At 49.0% G+C, this 20725-nt stretch overlaps 1 protein-coding gene across 1 annotated transcript in view; it reads left to right on the plus strand.

Annotated features, from left to right (window-relative positions):
• LOC110470215 (syntaxin-binding protein 4-like) overlaps positions 1-19200 on the plus strand; it is a 42445-nt gene extending 23245 nt beyond the window's left edge. The window contains exons 8-22 of the mRNA XM_021529699.4: positions 2343-2484; positions 2672-2778; positions 3525-3678; positions 5248-5320; positions 8233-8330; positions 9916-10012; positions 12029-12156; positions 12646-12738; positions 13232-13297; positions 13393-13581; positions 14031-14147; positions 15265-15314; positions 16168-16298; positions 17532-17589; positions 18357-19200. Of these exons, the coding sequence (XP_021385374.4) occupies positions 2343-2484; positions 2672-2778; positions 3525-3678; positions 5248-5320; positions 8233-8330; positions 9916-10012; positions 12029-12156; positions 12646-12738; positions 13232-13297; positions 13393-13581; positions 14031-14147; positions 15265-15314; positions 16168-16298; positions 17532-17589; positions 18357-18459 (1606 nt within the window). The 3' untranslated portion in view covers positions 18460-19200. The remainder of the gene's footprint in view (positions 1-2342; positions 2485-2671; positions 2779-3524; positions 3679-5247; positions 5321-8232; positions 8331-9915; positions 10013-12028; positions 12157-12645; positions 12739-13231; positions 13298-13392; positions 13582-14030; positions 14148-15264; positions 15315-16167; positions 16299-17531; positions 17590-18356) is intronic.
• Positions 19201-20725: the final 1525 nt, after the last annotated feature.

Here is a 20725-nt window from a genome sequence, read left to right on the forward strand (position 1 = left end):
TTGAACAGTTTTGCTCATCCTTGTGGCCTCTCTACTCTTCTGTCGCCACAACAGTCCAGAGGCCACAGCATCTTTTGGATGTGGTGGCAGCATCTTGGCTGTTCCTGGGAGGTTTGTTCCCAAGGGTGAAAAGGTTCCCAGTTGAGACAATCAATATGTCTGCACCACGGTTAACCATGCAGCAGCTCCTCTTCCTCCCCTCTGAATCCCAGGGAGAGGCCATGGTTTATGGCCAGCTGAGAGGGCCCTGCACATCACCTTGTAAACCACAAGCAGAGTGTTCCTGCAAGGCTGCTGCTGCTTTCGGGAGGTGTTTTTGGAGCTTGTTTCCTATTGTCCTGCTCCTTTCACTTTGACCCTATGCTCCAAGAGCACCAGCAGCTCTCTATGATCCCTGGATGCCCTTTGCTTTGGGGTCATCAGTCTGCAGTGACTGCATCCTTTGGAGGCCAGAGCATCTCCCAGAGTGTGTTTCATGTGGTCATCAGCCCTTGCACATTCCGCAGGGTCAGAGGTTTGGACAGGCAGAGCTGGTTTTTCTGCAGTCTCGTCTCCAGGGCCCTTTTCCAGAGGAACAGCTTGGAGGGTGTTCACAGTCATGGAATGAGGACCATTTGTCCCCAGGGCTTGTAGCTCCCCTCCTTTGCCAACACAAACAAGTCAAGGCACTGGTAAAGAGAATCAGCCCTCACTGCAGAACCAGTAAATCCTCTTGCTAAATACCAGCTTATTAGGGATTTGCAGAGGACAAATATTTGGCACCAGAGGTTTAAGCTGCTTGCATGGAGTGAGAGACCCACACAGAGGAGACACCAGATCATCTGCTTGGCAGCTGCTTTGGACAAGCCATCCTTACTGTGCTGTTAATTCCCTCCAGGCTGAGATGTAGAATCCAGAATGGGTTGGGTGGGATGGAACCTCAGAGATCATCTCATTCCAACTCCCCTCTGTGGGCAGGAAAATGGGCATTTAGGCTAGAGGGCCCTGTCTTGGTGGCCTCCTTGCCATGCTGTGCCATGTTCTGCTTGTCTCCATGCTGCTGCCAGGCCCCAGGGGTCTTCCCCTGGAATCACAGATCTCTGGTTTCACCTGAGCATTGATGGGCAGCTGTGAGATGTAATTTGGGCTATGGGCCTTTCCATCTGCTCAGCACAGGTTGTCCCCAGGCTGTGACTTCTCATTGTGGTATCACCTGAGGCCCTGCCCCTCCGCTGAGCAATGGGAGTTGGGTGCAGTGCAATCTCACCACAGTCAGTGTCTGAGATTTTGGGCTGAACGGAGCATTTTAATGCTGTATTTAATTACACCATTTCCATAAGATTGTTCACCTTAAAGCAATGTTTTTTCATAAGACTGAGGCCCATGCACCCCTTCCACTGGGGTGTCTGACCAGCAGGGAGGGCACTGCTTGGGAACATGTGCTGGTGTCACCGTGGGACACAGGATGCACAGCTGCTATTGTGTCTGAAGTTCTAACACGAGGAGCCAGCACGGACTGTTTGAGCAGTGGCTGCTGTGGAAATAAACTGAAAAACAAAAATTCAGCTGCACCCACCAGCTGCACCCATCCCATTCGGAGGAAAAGGCTTGCTGATCCTTATATACCACCAAATCCTTCCCCAAACCCTGCCCTGTTGCAGTGCTGCTCATGGGAGCTCAGTGAAATCTCTGCTCCCACCACTCTGCTACTGGCAGACCTCCCTGCTGGCACAGGGCCTTGGTGGCCTGTTGAGTCCTGTCCAGCAGCTCCTGGAGGGAAGGGGCCAGTGTGTTTGTTGCTCCTTTGCATCCTTGACTGGGTGAGCCACCTGCTGCAGCAGCAACGTACAGTGTGGTGGGTGTTGCTGTAAAGGATGCCCACTTCTTGGGGCATCTTGCACGATTTTGGGTCCAAACCCTGGTTAAGACACACCCAGCTGTGTATCCCAAGCTTCACTTTGATGTTTCCTAAGAACTGCTTGATAGCTGATCCATCTGTACATTGCTGTCTGGTGATTTAGTTGGATTCAAGCAACAACCGTGTTGATCATTTGTGTGCTTTTGGCTATAAAACCAGGAATGCCAAATATATTCTGGTTAAATTTTTAGTTTCTTCTCTAAATTAGTATTTCCCTATTGGGGATTAGGGGAAGCAGTCACCTTAATAACACTGAACAATGTCTGCCAAAGAGCAGGAAGCCTCACTTCCCCTTTCCAATGGTGGGTGAAAGAAAGGATGCAAATAAAAGGCTGGGAGAAGGTAGAAGGATCACACATGGAAATAAATCCAGGCAGTTTGTTCAGCGATACGAGAAGATAACCCAGATCACCTTGAGTCACCTGCTGACTTCTCTCCTTTGCAGCTACTCCATTGACTCAGGAATCCAGAGCATTTCTATAGCAAACTCCTCCGGCTTGGGGCTGACAATCAGTGGCGGATCCAACAGGCCCGACGGGCCCATGATTTATGTCCAAGAGCTTTTGCCAGATGGGGACTGTTACAAGGTAAGCTGGCGTGGAGACCCTCAGGAGCTCTGCCATGGGGACCTTTCCTAGAGGCTGTGGATGTTCTGAAGCAGCTTTCTAAGAGTGGATGGATAATTGCATGGGCTAATGAGGATTTGTGTTGCAGGAGAAGGCTTTGGGCAGAGATACCCTTCTCAATGCTGTGTCTTTCTCCCCGTTTGTTTAGGATGGTCGGCTCCGACCTGGAGACCAACTCATCGCTATCAACAGAGATTCTCTGGTGGGCAGCACACATGAGGAGGCCAGAAAAATAATTGAAAAAGCCAAATTCAGGTAGGCATAGAAAGTATTTCCTCTCATCATCAGGTGCTGTTAAGTCTTAGGCAGAGCACTTCATACCAAGGTTTGGCTTCAAGAGCACTGTTTGTCTTAAATGATTCTTTAAGGTGGTCACATCAGGAAATCTTGAAGGCATGTATCATCCTGAAGTGTAATCCAGACCTTCCCAATGTTCTGGGACTCATTAGTATCTCCTATCACTGCCCAGCAGAGATTTGAAACAGAACTGAAGATTAAAAAAGGAAAAAAAGGAGACTCAGGAGACATCTTATGGATCTGTACAGGAGGGTGGAGCCAGGATTGGGCTTTTTTTTCCAATTAAGAAGTGACAGGACAAGAGGAAACAGCCTCAAGTAGTGCCAGGGGATGTTTAGATTGGATATTAGGAACAACTTCATGGAAAGGGTTGTAAAGCCCTTGGCACAGGCTGCTCAGGGCAGTAGTGGAATCGCCTAGAAGTGTTAAAAAGCCATGGAGATGTGGCACTTGGGGACATGGGTCAGTGGCGGCCTTGGCAGTGCCCAGGAAATGGTGGAACTCAATGATCTTAGGGGTCTTTCCCAACCTTAACCGTTCCATGATTCAATGGAATGCAGCTGGTGAAGATCCAGCTGCACTGGTGCAGGCTACTCAGGCTTAGGTGAGGTTATCCTGGAGAGAAAACCACAAGCATGGGAGCTCTGCAAATTTGTGCCTTTTGTTTTGTTAATAAGCTGTTCTGTGTTTGTTGTTTGTTGAAGACACGAGGGAAGCACAGAAGTGGCCTTTATCCCTGGGAGGGGACGGTTACATCCCGGATTGTCAGTTCACAACAACAGCCCATCCCCACCTCCAAAGGCTGTGGGAAACGGCCTGAGCTCCTGCAGGCTGAAGGTCCATGTGAGGTCCCCAGAGGTAGGTGGAAGTTCATCTCTAAAGAGATATTATAGCAATCCTGGAGACAGATACCAATCCTGGGATCTTTCCTTGATCAGAGAACTCTTCTTTAGGGAGTCCCTAGTAATATTCTGGAAATCCAGTGGGAAGTCTGTACTGTTGATGTATTTACCTGCAGGCAGACGTTTTTAATCTGAAATAATTTCTTCTCTCTTGGGTTTGAGACAGAGATGGATCTGTGGAGGTAATGACAGGAGTTTAATCTCCAGGGCCTGCATTCAGACGTGTTTCAAGAGTCTCAGGTTTAAAAAAAAAAACAAAGCCCTTCTGTGCATAGCAACCTGCATCTCATTCAGCACCAGTCATAAGGCTGGAAGGGATCTCTGGAGTCAGTTTGATCTAGGCTCCTACCCAAAGGCAGGCACAACTCTTTATTCTTCAAGCCCTCTGATGAGGATGAATCCCCAGCATTCCTGCACAGCCCATTCCTGCTCCTGACTACTCTAATGATGTCTGGCTCATTCCTCCTGCAAAGCCAAGCTCCATATTGTGTTTGCAGAGAAGTGCTCGAGCTGTGAATGGCTGGATGGGGTTTAACCACACGACCTTCAGAGTCTGTAGCTCCATTCTGTGCATTTGTCACTTCCCTCCTGGACTGGTACCATGCTGGGTATCCTTTCTGCCCTCTTCCTCACAGATTTCCTTCAAAAGAGGCCGGCTGGATCTTCCTTTCATACAAGACCAATCATAAACCACCTTACTTTCCAGACCTGTGGGGACACAGACTTACACGAATGTCACATATGTGTTGACTTTGGGTGCACCAGGTGGAGACATGCCCTAGAAAGGCACAGAGCTCCTGGAGCTGTGGCCTGGTGCTGTGGTTGGACCCCTCACCCCCAGCTTGTGTGATGCTGTGCACTTGTATGAAATCACACCTTGGCTGGACTGAAATGCTTTCCTCACTTTGCTGCTGAAAGATGGAACTTCTAATGAGGTCTGGATTTCCACACCAGGGAAAGAGTGCCCAGGCATGTATGCTGCCTGTCTGTCCTCACGCCCGTCCTGTGCCCTCTTGGCACCCAAGACCCCAGCTGTGTCACAGCTGTCTTGGTGGTGCTCACCCTCAGATTATTTTTCCCTCTTCCTTGTGCTTTCAGTCATGACATAGCACACAAGAAAGGGTCTGAACTGATCTCAGCTTCCTGCCCTGCTCACTGGATAATTATGGGTTTGGGGTAAATGTTACACCTGGCTGTGGTCAAACTTGGGACCTCCCTGCTGGATTGGATGCAGAGCTTCAGGGAGAACCTCTGTGGAGAAGCCAGGCAAGGTCAAAACCAGCCTCAGCACTCAAGCACAGTTACAGTAAGGACAGAGCTGTTTGCATGTGACCAGAGGTTTTGGGGTGGCTCAGCCTGTGCCAGGTGCTCCCAGAGAAACCCCTGGAATCTCTTTAGGCCGACCTGCACAAGAGATGTATGTGGTACCCTCATGGCTCTGTCTCGAACTCTATCTCCTGCCCATTATTTACACCAACAGATTCTTCTTAGCAACTGTCTGTGCCATTTTGTCTTGTTTTTCTAGAATAGACGTGAAAATCCTTTTCCTGTGCCTTCTTTGTCTCCGGACATTTGCCCACCAGAGCTTACGGTCTCAGGTGAGTCCTGCTCAGCCATTCTCTTTGTGTGGGTGACAAACAGCTGTGGCTCCTCAGAGCTGAGGATCTTGAAATTACAGAGTCACAGAATCACTGAATGCATTGCCTTGGAAGGGACCTTAAAGCCTATCCCATCCCATCCCCTGCCATGGGCAGGGACACCTCCCACTGTCCCAGGGTGCTCCAAGACCCATCCAGCCTGGCCTTGGGCACTGCCAGGGATCCAGGGGCAGCCACAGCTGCTCTGGGCACCCTGTGCCAGGGCCTGCCCACCCTGCCAGGGAACAATTCCTGCCCAATATCCCATCCAGCCCTGCCCTCTGGCAGTGGGAAGCCATTCCCCTTGTCCTATCACCACATTTTTTTATCAGTGTTTATGCTGTTGCAGTGGAATTGAATGGGGTGATAGTGACACTCAGCCTGCTCAGAGAGAGGGCAGGCAGCAGCTTGGTTTATTCAACGAGTAGTAAAAATGTCCATGTTTGCCCATAGTAGCAAAACTCTTTACTAAGGCATTTGAGGACTGAGATATTTGAGGAGACAAATTCCTCCACTCTCAGCCTGTAGTTCACTTGCAGCAGTGACTTTGCCCACGTCAGACATGCAGCAGGTTCTCCACAGGCCACATCCCCTTCTGGGAGGAATGGGGGGTCTTGGACACACAGCATAAAAAAAGTCAGGAAATGAGAGTTGGGGTGTACACAGCAACTCTGGGCTCTGAACAGGCTTTGAGGATGCCTTCAATTGGCCAAACTGGGAAATGGCTTAGAGATGTTAAATAAATCAGATTTCTCTCTACATCCGAGGTTCAGTTTTTGCTTATTTTTCCATTCTGTGTTTTATCTCTATGCTCTGGGTCTCCTGAACTCTTACCTCCTGTAGAGAGAACCACTCTGCTCATCCAACAGTGTGACAGCAATGGGGGGTGAACCTGAATCACCCTGCAGCTTCCCAAATCCCTTAATACGATTGAGGAAGCCTCAATAATCCCCAGAGCCCAAGGAGACAACCTCCACCAAGGTATCCCATACCCCTGTGACAGGAAGGTTACTTCTGCCCTGAGGGAAAGGTGGATTTACCCAACAAATCCTGAACAAGTGCTGCCCACCATTCTTGCAGCCTCAAATCCAACAGCCCTTCCTTCCCTGGGACATTGGCTCTGCTTACAGATCCCTGTGCCTTGCTGCAATTCCCCTCTGGAAGGCTAAGAGCAAGCCCTGGGGGTAAACTGTGGTTAGTCCATAGCTGGGGTCAGCAGGAGATGGAGCAGCTGCTCCCAGGGATGCCTGGCTCACCTTGGGCAAGCTCAGCAGCTTCAGCTCTGCCTTCCATGCTCCCCTGGAGAGGCTCTGGGACAGGGATGAGCTCTGTCCTCCCTGCCCTGAGCAGGTGCCAGGGACACTCAGGTGGCCACCATGAACAGCCAGTCCTGGTGATGGGGACACAGCAACCCAGGACCAGCAGCGACCCACCCACAGCCTGACTTGGCTGGGGGATTTGATCACTCCAGGATTGGAATGTGGGATGCCAAGGAGGCTTTGTGTCAGTGTTGTCATCCATGGAGGGAGACAACTGGCTCTGAGAGAACAGCCAGGCTGGGGGCCTGGGCCAGGCAGTGCCTCTCTCTGGGAGGCTGATGGATGCCCTGGATAGGGCTGTGTCCAGAGCTGACAGCAAAGGCACATGGAGCTAATCCTGATTAGCCATGGCTCGAAGGGTAATGGCTCTGTCCTTGAACTTGGAGAGGGAAGTGGTAGTGGCTGATCCAGCAAACCCATTTGCTCCCTCTTGCTGCTTCCCAGCTGCTGGCCTTAGCAGAGCAGATGGATGCCTGGATTAGGAGGATTATGCAGCTCCTCTGCTACTCGCTGCCTTCTCCTGGCACCTGGGCTCTGCCCTGATGGACAGGAAGGTGAGGGAGAAATGCTGCAGGGATTCCAGAGGAGCTGTGTTACTTGGCAAAACAGGGCTCCAGCAGGCAACAGGAATTGCTCCCTGGGCAAATCTTGTGACTGGCACCAGAAGGAATTTTGTCACCTGATGGTTTGAGGGTGGGCAGGGGCAGGCACAGTTACCCTGCACCCTTCTGGAGTCTGGCTGGGTTCTTCAGGAGCAGGTAACACCTCCTACATGCCTCTTCCCAGGGAGTATCATGGTTCCTCACAGGTAAGGGTTAATCACAATGGAAAAGGTGGGGTTCCCTCCAGGGATGGAGGGGCAGGGTTTGTGCTCTGGACCTTTTCAGCTGTGCAGCAGTGCTGGCAAAGCTGAGCCAGCTGTTGGCAGCTGGATCCTCCAGCTCATGACAGCTTTTCACCAGTACAGCAGCTGCTGCCTCTGCCTCTCTCTGCCTCTATGCCTGCCTCACAACACATGTGGTTCCTTCTACCCAAAAAAAACCTTCCTGCCCAACTGAGGGAAAAAAGGTTCAAGGCTTTTTGCAGTCTTGAGAAGGGAAAAAATCTCAGAATGGTGCTCTTCCACATCACTTTTAATCTGTTCATTCTCATGGGTGTCAGGAATTCTTTCAGTTTTGCTTAATCAGCGTAGACAAGAACCAGGCATATTTTAATTTGTTTTTCTTACAGTTTACCATAACTCCAAGACTTCACAAAACTTCATGATTGGAAATTTCCAAAGTGCTGGAAATATTCTGCAGTCCTTTGTCCCTGGATGAAACATGTCACTCTAAACCACGCAGAAGCCCAGTTTCAGAAGGATTTGCCCCAGTATCCAGTCTTTCCAAGACAGGCCTAGTTCAGCCTTCCAGAGCTGGTTTTAGTAAATCCTGGACTTGGATTTTTGCCCTACTGCACACACTTTATATTTCATGCAACAAGAGATCTGAATTTTCTTTTACAGACACCTCTACCCAAATGCTTCCCCATTAATATTTGGGTTTGATTTTTCAGCACCTGCTTCAGCTTCTAACTACAAAGCAGCTTCAGGCACCAAACCTAAAGTAGCACTGGATCCCCATATTCGGCTCAAGGATGGAAAACTGGAACTGGTAAGTGGCAGGATCCCTCTCCACAAAGCAGTCTCCTTGTGTACCGTGCAGGAAATAGTCCATCTTCAGATGAGTTTGCTGGAGTTTGAGTCCAGGCTCTGAAGGTAAAGAGGGTGAAACATCCTGACTGTGTCCAAAGGGGCATTTAAACATCCATTGGCTCATCTTGGGTATTCCTTGGTCCTCCATGAAGCTCCAGAAGTCTTTTCCTGGCAGCTGCACCTCCCTTGGACATCATGCCATTGGCTAAGGTTGTGCCCTCCAAACTTTTGGTGCTGCTGTCACTGCTAGGGTGACCTCAGACAGCCTAGTGTGGGGGAGGGAAAGGTGAGATAAGAGATATCTCATCGAGGAGCCATCCAGAACTACTGATTCCTCCATCATTTTATGGAGAGCAAATTCCATGGGCACGGAGCGGAGCTGCTCATCTGCGCACCGACACCCTGGGGAGGGCCAGGGTGCCTTGGGGGGCCGTGTCCCAGGCTGGCACTTGGGTTCTCCCGGCGTTCGAGGGGGGCTGTGGGGACAGAGCCCTTTGCGGGGCCGCGGCGCCACGGAGGTCCCGATGTGACGAGCAGCTGCTGCCACCCGACGGTCGCGCAGCGGAGCCGCTCCCTGCGCCTGCCCAATTCCCTAAAGCGGGATCCAGGACGTGTCTGCGCAGCGACCTCTGCTCCTCGCCGGGACCAAGCAGCTCCTCTGGGCTGGCAGGAGCGGAGCGCTCGGCCTCGCTTCTCCAAGCCGTGTTAGGTGCGGGGTGACACTGGCACAAGCCGAGGTGGCTTTGGGGTGCCCAGGCCCGCCAGCATGCCAAAGTGTGGGAGCCCGCAGCGCTGCCTTGCACAGGAGGTGGGACTCGGACGGGACAGCCGATGGTGCCGGGAAGGCGAGCGAGGAGAAAGGGGCTCCCTCCGCAGCCCCTTCCCAGGGAATTCCCGGGAGGTGCTGTGAGCAGGAGCTCTGAGTGCAGCCTGGCACAGGTGAACCTTTCACTCGGGATCTTTCCCAGAGTCTGCCGAGCTCGATTTTGTCTTTTAAAAGCTTCCAGTTGCTGTTGCCAGCAGGGAAGTGGGGCTTGCACAGGTTTATCTGCTTCTGTGTGCTGCCCTGAGGTTGAACTGATAAATATCAGTAGAAGTTAGGGCATCTGGAGTAATGAGAGTGCAAAACATGCATGGAGGAGCAAAATGCTTGACTGTCTCCTCTCTCCATGAGAAACACTGTTAATAGCTTTTATCTTCCTGATCCCAAACACAATTGCTGGGCAACAAGAGAAAGGAGAGGCTGAGCTCTTGCCAGCTGAGTCTTGCTAAAACCCACTGGCTTTTGATAAAAGTCCGGAAAACTCATCAGAGCCATAATTCTGATTGCAGATAAAATGTTCTTGGAGGGCTGTGAACCTGTGTTTAGGAACAGACATTTCTGTACCTGTGCAGCAAAGGAGAGACTGGAAATCCAATCCAAGCCTGTTCCTTTGGGAGATGCTGCCTGGAGAAACCCAGCACCAAGTGTCTTCTCAGTGCTTACCCCAAAGAATTGTTTTTCCAGTATTTTTCTTTTGAAAGGCTCCTTGTTTCTGCTCAAGGTTCTGCAGTACCTTGGTCTGGATGTGACCGAGGAGAAGAAGAGGCAGCTCCGGCAAAGCCTGACCACGGACTCGCAGGGGACTGTGGCCTATGGAGGTGAGCAGGAGCTCTGCCCAGGGGGATCTGACATTTCTCTGCAGCTTCAGTGGCAGCTAAAAAGGGAAAAAGAGACAGAAGTGGCTGGTGAGACACCTGCCTGGGATGGGATGGGATGGGATGGGATGGGATGGAGCCTATAAAGAGGGAAAATCACAAACACAAAAGAAGGCATTCTGTAGAATCATGGAATCCTGGAATGGTTTGGGTTGGAAGGGACCTCAAAATTCACCTCATTCCACCAGACACCTTCCACTATTCCAGGTTGCTCCAAGCCCTGTCCAAGAGGACACTTCCAGGGATGGATCAGCCACAGCTTCACTGTGAAACCTGTGCCAGAGCCTCACTGCCCCCACAGGGAAGAATTTCTTCCTAACATCTAATCTAAACCTACTCTCTGTCAGTTTAAAGCCCTTCCCATTGGCTAGCATAGGTAAAATCAGACTAAAAGAAAGTTGGTGCAATGGCTTGCTTTCCTTAAAATCCCAGCTTTCCTAGCAGGAACTGGCCAGAGGAGACACAGAAGATGGAAGCCAGTTCCACTTTCTGTGGCCTTCCAGAGCATGGCTGGCCCACAGGGGCTGCTCCCCAGAAGGCTTTCAGCAAAAATCCAAAATCAGCAATGTCCCCAGCAGAGAGAACAGTCACAAGGCATCTGGATCAATGTTTTGTGCAGAGGAAGGGATGGGACATAGAGCCCCGACCCTCTCCTACGAGTGAATGGCGTAGTTTGTGGAAACAGAAATAAGGATGATTGGGGGTATTTAGCAAATGTGCTGGTTTTGCAGACAGCCTCTGGCTCCTGCTGCAGCCCAGGGACTGAGCACCATCCAGGACAGGCTTCAAGGTGGGACCATGTGAACCTCATCAAGTTCAACAAGGCCAAGTGCATGTTCTGCACCTGGGTCAGGGCAGTCACAAGCACAAACCCAGGCTGAGCAGGGAATAGACTGAGAGCAGCCCTGGGGGAGGATTTGGGGTGCTGGAGGATGAGAGCTGGACCTGCCCTGGCTGTGAGCACCCAGAAATTCCCCTGGGCTGGGCTAAGCCCTGGTATGGGCAGCAGGAGGGGGATTCTGTCCCCTCAGGTGAGACTCCACCTGCAGAGCTGCCTCCTCCAGCTTGGGGGAGAGCTCAGAGCCCCTGCCAGGGCCCAAAGGAGCTCCAGGAGATCTGGAGAGAGACTGAGGACAAGGCATGGAGGGACAGGACACAGGGAATGGCTCCCACTGCCAGAGGACAGGGATGGATGGGATATTGGGCAGGAATTGTTCCCTGGCAGGGTGGGCAGGCCCTGGCACAGGGTGCCCAGAGCAGCTGTGGCTGCCCCTGGATCCCTGGCAGTGCCCAAGGCCAGGTTGGACAGGGCTTGGAGCACCCTGAGATAGTGGGAGGTGTCCCTGCCCATGGCAGAGGATGGAATAAAAAAATCTTTCTGGTCCCTTTGTGCCCAAATCATTCCATGTTTCTGTGATTCTGTGACTGGAATCTCTGGGACCTTGGTGCCACCTCCCTGATGGCTCCCACCTGTTCCACACAGCCCCTTCTCCTGTGCTTTCCTTCATGTCTGAAGGTAAAAATTAATGTGGATTTTCACACTTGTCAATTTAACACCTCTTCTAAGTGCTGAACTCACTGAGTTGTCTTTTTGTTTAAATTGGTAACATGAGAAATGGCAGCAGGTGCAATTTTGTCAGGGTAATGTGGGTCTAGCTTAAAATTTTAAAACTTTCAGAACCACAGTTGTGAGAACTCCCCTGTGAAAATATCTGGGGTTTTCTCGGTTTTAAAAATGTCAGTTTTTTCAGTTGGATAAGCAACAGGAGTCTGACAAAGGCTGTCAGCAATAGATTTAAATCTGATGGGATTGCTGACAAACCCAGGATTATTAGAGAAACCTGTGTGGCATCTCTAAATCCTGCTTGGCACCAGTGGATGGCCCCAAAGTCAGCGGCATTTCCTCCTAACACACAGCAATTTTCTTTTAGCCTGGTAAAAACTGATTGTTTCTCACAGATGTTCTCCAAGCACTCAGGGATCTGATGCAGCAGGAGCTGGACGAGGCTGGTCTGGATTCCAGCTCTGTGCTCTTCACTCAGCACGAAGTGGCCAATTTGCTGGATACTTCAGCTTTTCACTCCCCGGTCAGTCACCCCAGAGCTCTCCTTCATTGAATCCATGGATCTTCTACATTGAATCCATGGAATTCTGAGATGGAAAAGCTAAATTACCATTTTATGGTTGTTCTAGAGTTAGAAAGACAACGCCAAACTACACATTAATCATTTTTTAATAGGAAATTCTGTAAAGGACCTAAAACTTCTCATTTTTATTAAGGAAGTAACAGTATCTATGGGATAATAAGAGGAAGCAGCCTGGCAGTTATACAGAAGAAGAAACAGCCACAATTAATAAATTCTAAGTAATTTCATTTGGTTCACAAAGTGAAAATTCACTCTAGCTCAGCTATTTCAGCAATGATGGGGATCAGAGAGTGAAATTCTGTGGGGCGAAATGAACCACCCTGGAGCTGAATTATTTAATGTGAATTTTGATCTATTGCATAAAAATGCTGACTCATTTTTTAGGCAATTTTGATTCAATGTGTGATGAGTCTGTCCCTCTCCTTGCAGACCTTTGACTCTCTCAACTGCAATGGCAGCGAGGACCTGGAGCAGCTGCAGCTGGAGATGAGGGATCTGCGGCACGAAGTCCGCAGGCTGAAGGTGGAGCCTCCTCTCAGAGCAGATTTCTTGGCTGGGGTGCTCTGCTGTAGCTCTCTGTGGGGGTAATGGGGTGGCCTGTCCCTCTGGAGAAGTCACCAGGTTGCATTCTGTGCATTCCTCGTCGCACAGGAGCCTCTCACCCTCCACTCTCCTTAATTGCCTCTTTCTTGCTCTTAACCTCAAAGGAAAACTTATTTGTACTCAAGCATGCAGTCCCTTCTCAGCAGGGAGTTAATATATTTAAAAAGCAGGTCTCATTAAGAATTCCAGTGTGTGATTAACAGAAGCAGCACCTGTCCTCTCACCCATACCTGGCTGTGAGCACCTCGGCTGTGTCCAGGTGGAATTCTGCAGGTCACAGCTCTAAAAGCTCTCCCTGTGTGGGGGGGAAAGTGCATACAACTTCTGTAAAATAATATTCTGGTGGATAGGAGCATTCTAGAAAATGTCCTGTCATTTGTTGCTTCTAATCTGGTGAAAATATTTCCCACAGTCTCTCCTGAGAGAAGTGGAGAGCAGCAAGAAGTTGATGGAGGATGAGCTTCAGAGGCTGAACCAAGTTAGTGAAGGGATTTCTGGGGTGCTTGGGGTGGGCTGGGGGTTGGCAGCTGAGGGGGACGTGGTGTGTTCATCAGAAGTTCCCCGTGCTTGCAGAAGGCGCTGGGGTTCCTGTCGGAGAACCGGACCCTGCACAGCAAACTGCAGATGGCTGAGGTGGTGCAGAGACAGGCCCACAGCGCCGAGCAGGACTATGAGGAAGTGATCCACCTGCTGGAGGCTGAAATTGCAGAACTGAAGATGCAGCTGGCAGGGAAAAAAGCAAAGCACGTGTCTGAAATAGAGGTAATGCAACCCCCTGGAAAAACTCACAGCTCTTCAGACTCTTCTTCTGTGGGTTCATAGAGTTGTGCAATGATTTGGGCCAGAAGAGACCATAAAGCCCATCTCATTCCAACCCCCTGCCAAGGGCAGGGACACCTTCCACTATCCCAGGTTGTTCCAAGCCCCATCCAGCCTGGCCTTAGAAACTTCCAGGGATGGGGCAGCCACAACTAAGGTTACCATGCTTCTATTTACACAGGAGAAAATTAAATACCACATAGATGATTTGCTGTGTGGGACCACAAGGCCAATACAGACTCTGGATCTGTGTTATAATTTGCATAATTTCCACTGTCCCTTCCCAAAGGACACTGCTTTTGCTTGTAGCAAATGCCACAAAGTGTTGTTTCCAAAAGCCAAGGCTGGAGCATCACCACCACCTTTCTCCTCCTCTTGTGTCCCTGCCTCAGGAGGACATCCTGGAGCTGAAGAGGCAGCTGTCCCTGGCTGATGGCCAGCTACGAAAATCCGAAGTCTCCCGGAAGCGCCTGGAGATCTGCAATAGGAAACTGCTCCTGTTTGTGCAGGTGAGCTGTGGACCTGCCCCGGTGCTGCAGCATCACCATGGCCTCTTTCCTTCAGGGTGGTTTTGCAAATCCAATCAACTTCCTGCTCCATAAGCAAGAGGGTTTTTTTTTTCCTGTCTCACTCAAAAAAGTCACTTTCGGTTGGTTAGGAGGAAGCAGGGAATGAACTCAGATCTCCTCATAGCCCTGGGAGCAATGCAAACTCTGTGGTGCAGGTTGTGCTGGTGGCTCTGCTCTTCCTGGCTCCCCGTGCTGAGGCTGTCAAAATCATCCGTGCTCACCTTCCCCTGCTATAGCTCTATAAATAGGAACCTAGAGAGTGGCTTTGCTCTTCCAGTGCTTTTCCCCCTGGATTCCCTGCAAAATCACAGTTTAGTCTTTCATTTGGTGGGTTTTCCATTTCATTCCCTATATTGGGAACACCAGTATGTGTCATTAATAAACTGGCCAGCATGGGAAGCATTAGTAGTCAGTGTATCTGCTATGGCTACTGGTGGCCTGTCCCAAGAATTCTTGAAATCAAGCAAAAACAGTGGAGCAAAAGGAAATGTAGGTGCTGTGTCCTCTGCTCCAGAGAAGGAAGAATTAAATGCATCCAGAGCTTCAGCACTATGTGCTAGAGCCTGTGCAGTTTGGGGTCACACTTTGGAAATATATCTCACTTGACCCCAGGGTTGAACATCACAGGATTTTTGAGCACTGGAGCAAAATGTCTTCCTTTTTTCTCCAACCCTCAGTAGTGTTGGAGAAGTGCATGGTAATGAGAGCTTACACGTGCAGGTCCAACCCAGGAGCCAGGGATTGCTGGCAGCCATGATCACTGAAATGCGGCCTGCAAAATTGTTCCTTGGAAGAGGATTTTTGTGTTGCATTTCATACATTTTAGCAGTGATATTAAAATGCAGAATTCAGATGTGTCTGTAGATTCATGAATGCTGCCTAAGCTGCAAAAGGCCTTGAGATATTCGCTTCAAGGGCAATGAATAAGCAGAAGCTGATTACTGTCATATTAAATCTGATCATCAGGCAAAACCCATGGGGTTTGTTCTCAGGAATTATTCATTTCTACAAGTTTGAAACCCTTTTTTTTTTTTTTTTTTTTTCTGTTGCATGACAGAACATTTACAAGGTCCTGAGCACACACAGTCATTTACCAGATGAGAAAAGGTAGGAGATGGCTTCTGGGAATGGTGAATAGCAACATGAAATGTCCTTTTCTGACCTTTCTTTGAGGAAGGAGCTTCACACATAACCTACCCAGAGTTTCTAAACATACTTTCACTTTGGAAGTGAAGCCATGGGAGAAAGATGATCTGGAGGCTGCTGGTGGGTTGGTGCTGGAGGACTTTGGCCTCTGTTCAGGCTTTTTTTGGGACCGAGTAGCTGAAACTCAGCTTGGGTTAAATTGCTCTTGTCAGCAGAGACCCCAGGCAGGTTGTTTCAGAGCAGCAGAGTTTTGACCCACCTGCTTTTCCAAACATAAACCAGGTTTTGGCTCCAGGACCACATCCTTTTTTATCAGCAGTTAGAGAAGACAGAGTGTAAACAAGGAACTCTCCAGACTCTCAGCTGCATGAATGGCTGCAAACACAGAGCTTAAGCTTCTGGACTCCCCTCCAACCTGAGCCTATCTCCTATCACTTGGGCATAAATGTATCACAACTCTATGTGTGTTTTTAACTGATTAAATCATTGAAAAGTCGCTGTCCCATCGATAATGACCTGTCCCTTTAAAAGCCAGTTTTTAAGAGGGATGGAAATCAGTTTTTAAGTTTCCAAGTTGGTTATTTCTAATATAAAGTGAGGGAAATGCTTTTGACAAATTCTTAAGAATACTTTGCTATTTTCCTGTAACAAAGCAATGCAAGTGTGTCTAACAGACACTTGAATGCAGAGGGATGGAAATGTAACCCCCCAAACACACAGAATTTATGTAGCAGATCCTTCCTGAGAGGCTGGCCAGGATTGTCAATGACCATTCTCTGATAGAAGTATTGATGGCACTTTCCGTATTTATAAGCATCAACCATGAAACAGAAGAGGATAAAACAGATGCAGTCTCAGACACATCTCTTCCACCTTCAGATCTTGTTGACCTCTTGCTGTCAGAAGCTAAAGAACTGTTAGCACCAATCCTCTCCAACAAGGACGGTAAGCACTAAATTAACTGAAAGCCGAATCCCAGCAAGTCTCAAGTCAGTGTTATTGACAGTTTCCAGCACCTTCCATATTTTTCCATACCAGTTGAGCCTCCCTGATTCTTTCATGCTCACTGAGATGTAATTGCCCTATATCCTTGTGACTCATCTGTGAATCTGCAATGCAGACTCACAGGGTATGGAGTCAAAGACTTGTGCCCAGGGCCAGAGGAAAGGCATTTATCCAGGGGGAAAACCCAAACAGGCAGGAGGAGGGTTTCACAGGATCACTGAAATGCTGGTTGAAAGGGACTGCTGGAGATCAGATCTTCTGCTCCAGGTAGGGCCATCCCAGTAGAGGGATCTGCAGTGGGTTTAGCCAGCCAGGATGGAGATCCACAGCCTTCCTGGATGGTGTTCCCTCACTGCTTTGTGACAAAGATCTTCCCAGAACACAGCCTGAGCTCCCTCAGGGGCAGCCTGTGGCCACTGCCCCCACTTACACTGGCTGCGCTGCCAAAAACAGCTCGGCTGCAGCATCCTTTAATTGCCCCTGACGTAGTGGCGGGGGCTGTGGAGTTGCCTCTTGGCCTCCTCTTTGCCAGGCTAAACAAGCCCAGCTCCTTCAGCCCTCCCCAGCCTCTCCCTGCAGGCCTAGGGCTTCCCTTGCTGGATCCTGTCCAATTTCCCAACAGCTTTAAACCCAGGATCCAAACTTTCCTTACACCATCCAGTATAGTAATGCTGAATGGAAGGGAACAGTCACCTCCCCATTTCCTTGGAGTAAAAAACAGCCATGCTGCCTTTTCCTCACATCTGTGAGAAAATCAAGGAGCAGGCATCCAGCTCCATGGGAGTCTGGATTAGCTTTCCCAGTCTGGGACACTGAGCTGGTCCATAAGCCTTAAACATTTCTTGGCAGCAATTATTTGACCCTGCTCATCTCTTCCGCCACAAAATGAGTGTCTGACCTCCTCAGTGTCACGTCTGGGTGAATGCACAGCCCCAAACAGGTGCCCAGTCCTTGCTCTTTGATGCTATTCACCAGCTCAGCGTGGCCACGGCCCAGCACTGGCTTTGTCTCAAAGCACAAAGGAAATAATTGCAGCCTTTCAGGAGCACCTCTGGTTTATGAGTGCTGTCAGCATTTTCTGAGCTCCTGCCCCATTTAAATGTGCATTATCATAATGCAGCAGCATGGGCATGTTCTCTGCACTAACACTTGGCTCTGTGCTTCCATCTGCAGCTCTGCCATGGGACAGGGACCAGTGCCTGCCTGCTGAAGGAATCCCAAATTACAAGGAGTAGGTGTCAAAACTGATGTGGTCTGTAATTTGGACAACATAGATACTAAACATTCCTGTTTGTTTTGTTAGGTTTTTTTTAACCAAAATTGTTGCTTGACAACTTTTGATCAGATAGCCTAGGAGAGGCTTCCAGATGGCCATGACATAGAAATACTGTGAAATTCCTAGACAGAAAGAGACTTCCGACCCTGCACGGTGTGAATTCCTGGAAATCTCTTTTGGTTTATAAAATGCTGGTTTTCCTTCAGGCCAGATGGGAATTTGTGGTTCTGTGGCTTGTCTAGCCAGCATTTTTATAGTGCACTCTGTGTAAGGGAAAAAGCATCACTGCATATGTTAATCTTTTAAGCTGTGATATCAAGATGCCATGAAGCTCCAGACAATGAAAGCAGGATGACATGGCTTTGTTTGGACGTTAAACTGTTAAATTTCCCTGAAACCTCTTAAACTCCTTGTATTTAACAGAGCTATTTCCTAAAGTTATCTGAAAGAGCACTTTGAGACCTAAATATCTCCTACAGCTTTCTTAGCTTAACTCAACCTGAAGATCTGCCAGCACAGTTTTTTGTTTAGGTACAAAGTACCCATTTGCAAATGATAATTTCAAGGTTATGAAAAGCATTCTCAGACAAAACAGGCAGCCTGCACAGTCTAACCAGGCAAGATCTGTGGCTTCCTCTTCTTTCCTAAATAACGAGTGCTGTCTTCACATTCTCCTCTGTGTCCTTCTCCCAAACTACCTAAGGCATATTTCTCCTTTTCAGCCACCTTCATCAGAAGACCACGTGGCCCCCTCCTGCAGGCCAGGCCAAGAGTGACCAACCACAGCCACCAAGCCCAACGGAACTGCCTAAGAAGTCAACATAAACATCCCATGGCTTGGTGGTGCTCCGAACCACGGCCATCATCCCACGGGAGACAGGAAAGACACCCCCCAGGCACCTCAGCTTCCAGGCCAAGCAGACTGAGAACAAGCTTTCTCACACAAGAATCATTCTTCCTGACTATCCAAGACTTTTTCAGCAACCTCCCCTGCGTGTCTACCTCTGAGTTATCATACAAGGCTTTTTGCTCACAGTTTGCAGCTTTATAGGAAAAATATTCTCATGAGGCTACAGAGGCCTGGATTTCTGTGGCAGCCTTTTAGAGCTTGTATTCTGGGTAGCATGAATGTACCTGAGGGACTCAGGGGTCTCCAAAAGATCCCTTTTGGTATTTCAGATGAAAAACCAAAGTCTATTTAGTGACTGTAATCAAAGCAGCTTAATCCCTAGTGTCCTAGTTGTTTTGGGATTGGTACTTCTCTTTTTATTCTTTTTGTATAGCTTGTCCCAGCTGCAGTGCTTGGGGTGGGAAGCAGCACCTCAGGCAGTTGCTGGCCAGAGTGCAGGACAGCCAGCAGGGTGCTCCTGTCCCAGCGTGGACACCGAGCCCTCCCTGGAACGCGGGCAGGACATAGTGGGCATAGTGAACATAGCTCAGGAAAGGTCCCTGGTGTCACTGGGAAATGAGATCCACATGATGCAAGACTAAGACAGCAGTGGATAGGGATCAGATCTGAGATGGGCATAGATCTGGAAAATAAAATGGAAACACTCCTTACAAGGAGTTTGCTCTCTGGGTTCTGATTGCAGCTGCTGCATTCAGCGTCTCACAGACAAAGACACAGCCTGAGACCATTTTTCCTCCCTCTTATTTTGGCAGCTCCTGGGGAGATGCATTGAGAAGTTGCAAGAAAATGGGGTACAATCTGGCTTTTACAAATAATTTGTTAAGATTACTTCAAATCTTCTTTGTGGGGGTTCAAAGCATGTGGATCCTTTATTGTCTAAATTAAAGGTTTAGGCAAAATCATGACCCTCACCAGTATCTCCTGCACTCGAGGTATCACTGCACTGCTAAACTAGCAACTGTATGGTGGAATATATCACATAAATAACCAGTCTGAAATTTTAGGTAAGCTTAATTTCATAGCTTGGGGTAAATTAAATCTTTGGAGTGCATACCTCAGAATATAAATTAAAGGACCTCTTTTAAAAGGAGACATAATCCTTTGGACTGCTTACAAGGAATATTCCCAGGAAGGAGAAAATATTCAGCTTGGGATATCATGTGTTTAATAGCTCATTCCCCAGTGCTCTCTGCTGTGATGGAATGATAGCAAATCCTGGTGTTACCTGTGGGTTTGGCCCTAGAGCTTTGTTCTCATCTCCTGTGTTACTCAGACAGGTAAGAAGCACACACAGCAAAAGCCAGTCTCACCTGTCTGGCTCTGGAAAAACACGTCCAGCTCCCCTGGGGTTAACCAGCAGATCCCAGTCTGCCCCTGGCAGGGTCTCTCCAAAAGCATTTGGCTGGAAGTGGCATCCTAGGGAGACATCTCCAGCCACTGCTTGTCACACTTGTCAGGGAACAGCACAAACAGGATTTTGTGAAGGAGCAGGTCTTGGGTTGTGCTGCATTATTTCATATACCCAGTGTCACTTGAGACACCTGGGAGAAAAGGGTGAAGTTATGGGGAAAACACACTCCTTTAGGCTGCACTTAATCAGCTAGAAAATCAACAATCTGTTGTGGAAATCAACAGAAGTTTCAAAATCTCTGACAGTCATGGAATACTTTTCTCAAAATACACCACCTCCAAGAGTGCTGGAAAGGCACAGACGAGGACTGTCCCAGCAGGGACCAGTTACATGGTCTGAAAGAGAAATTCTTGATGCTGCTTCCACAGTCTGTATTATTCCATAGATCTGTATTTAAGGTCCCAAGAAAGAAGATTTTGTTTTAAAGAATCAGAGTGGGTGAGGGTTTGGGTGAAATAAGCATTGTGCAGTTGGTGCTGGCACCTGGAAAGGGCTGGCAACAAGGGGATGCTGCTCCAAGGTCACTGTATTTGGGGTCTCCTGAGCTGTCTGTTTCCAAAAGAGCTGTGAAGTTCTCAACCTTTTAAATAGCCCAAATAGCTCTGTGCTCTCAGCTTACTGGCTCTGGGAAGGAAATCCTCCATGTTCCCATCAGCCACTGGAGAGCCTCACATCAACCAAGGATCAAACACTGCATGCTCCCCAAAGCTTTCATGTTTCTCAGCTGGTTTCCAGTACTTCCTCTGAATTTACCATATTCCTTTTGCCTT

Source organism: Lonchura striata, chromosome 14 (assembly GCF_050655825.1).
Source record: "Lonchura striata isolate lonStrDom1 chromosome 14, ASM5065582v1, whole genome shotgun sequence".
NCBI classification, from domain to species: Eukaryota; Metazoa; Chordata; class Aves; order Passeriformes; family Estrildidae; genus Lonchura; species Lonchura striata.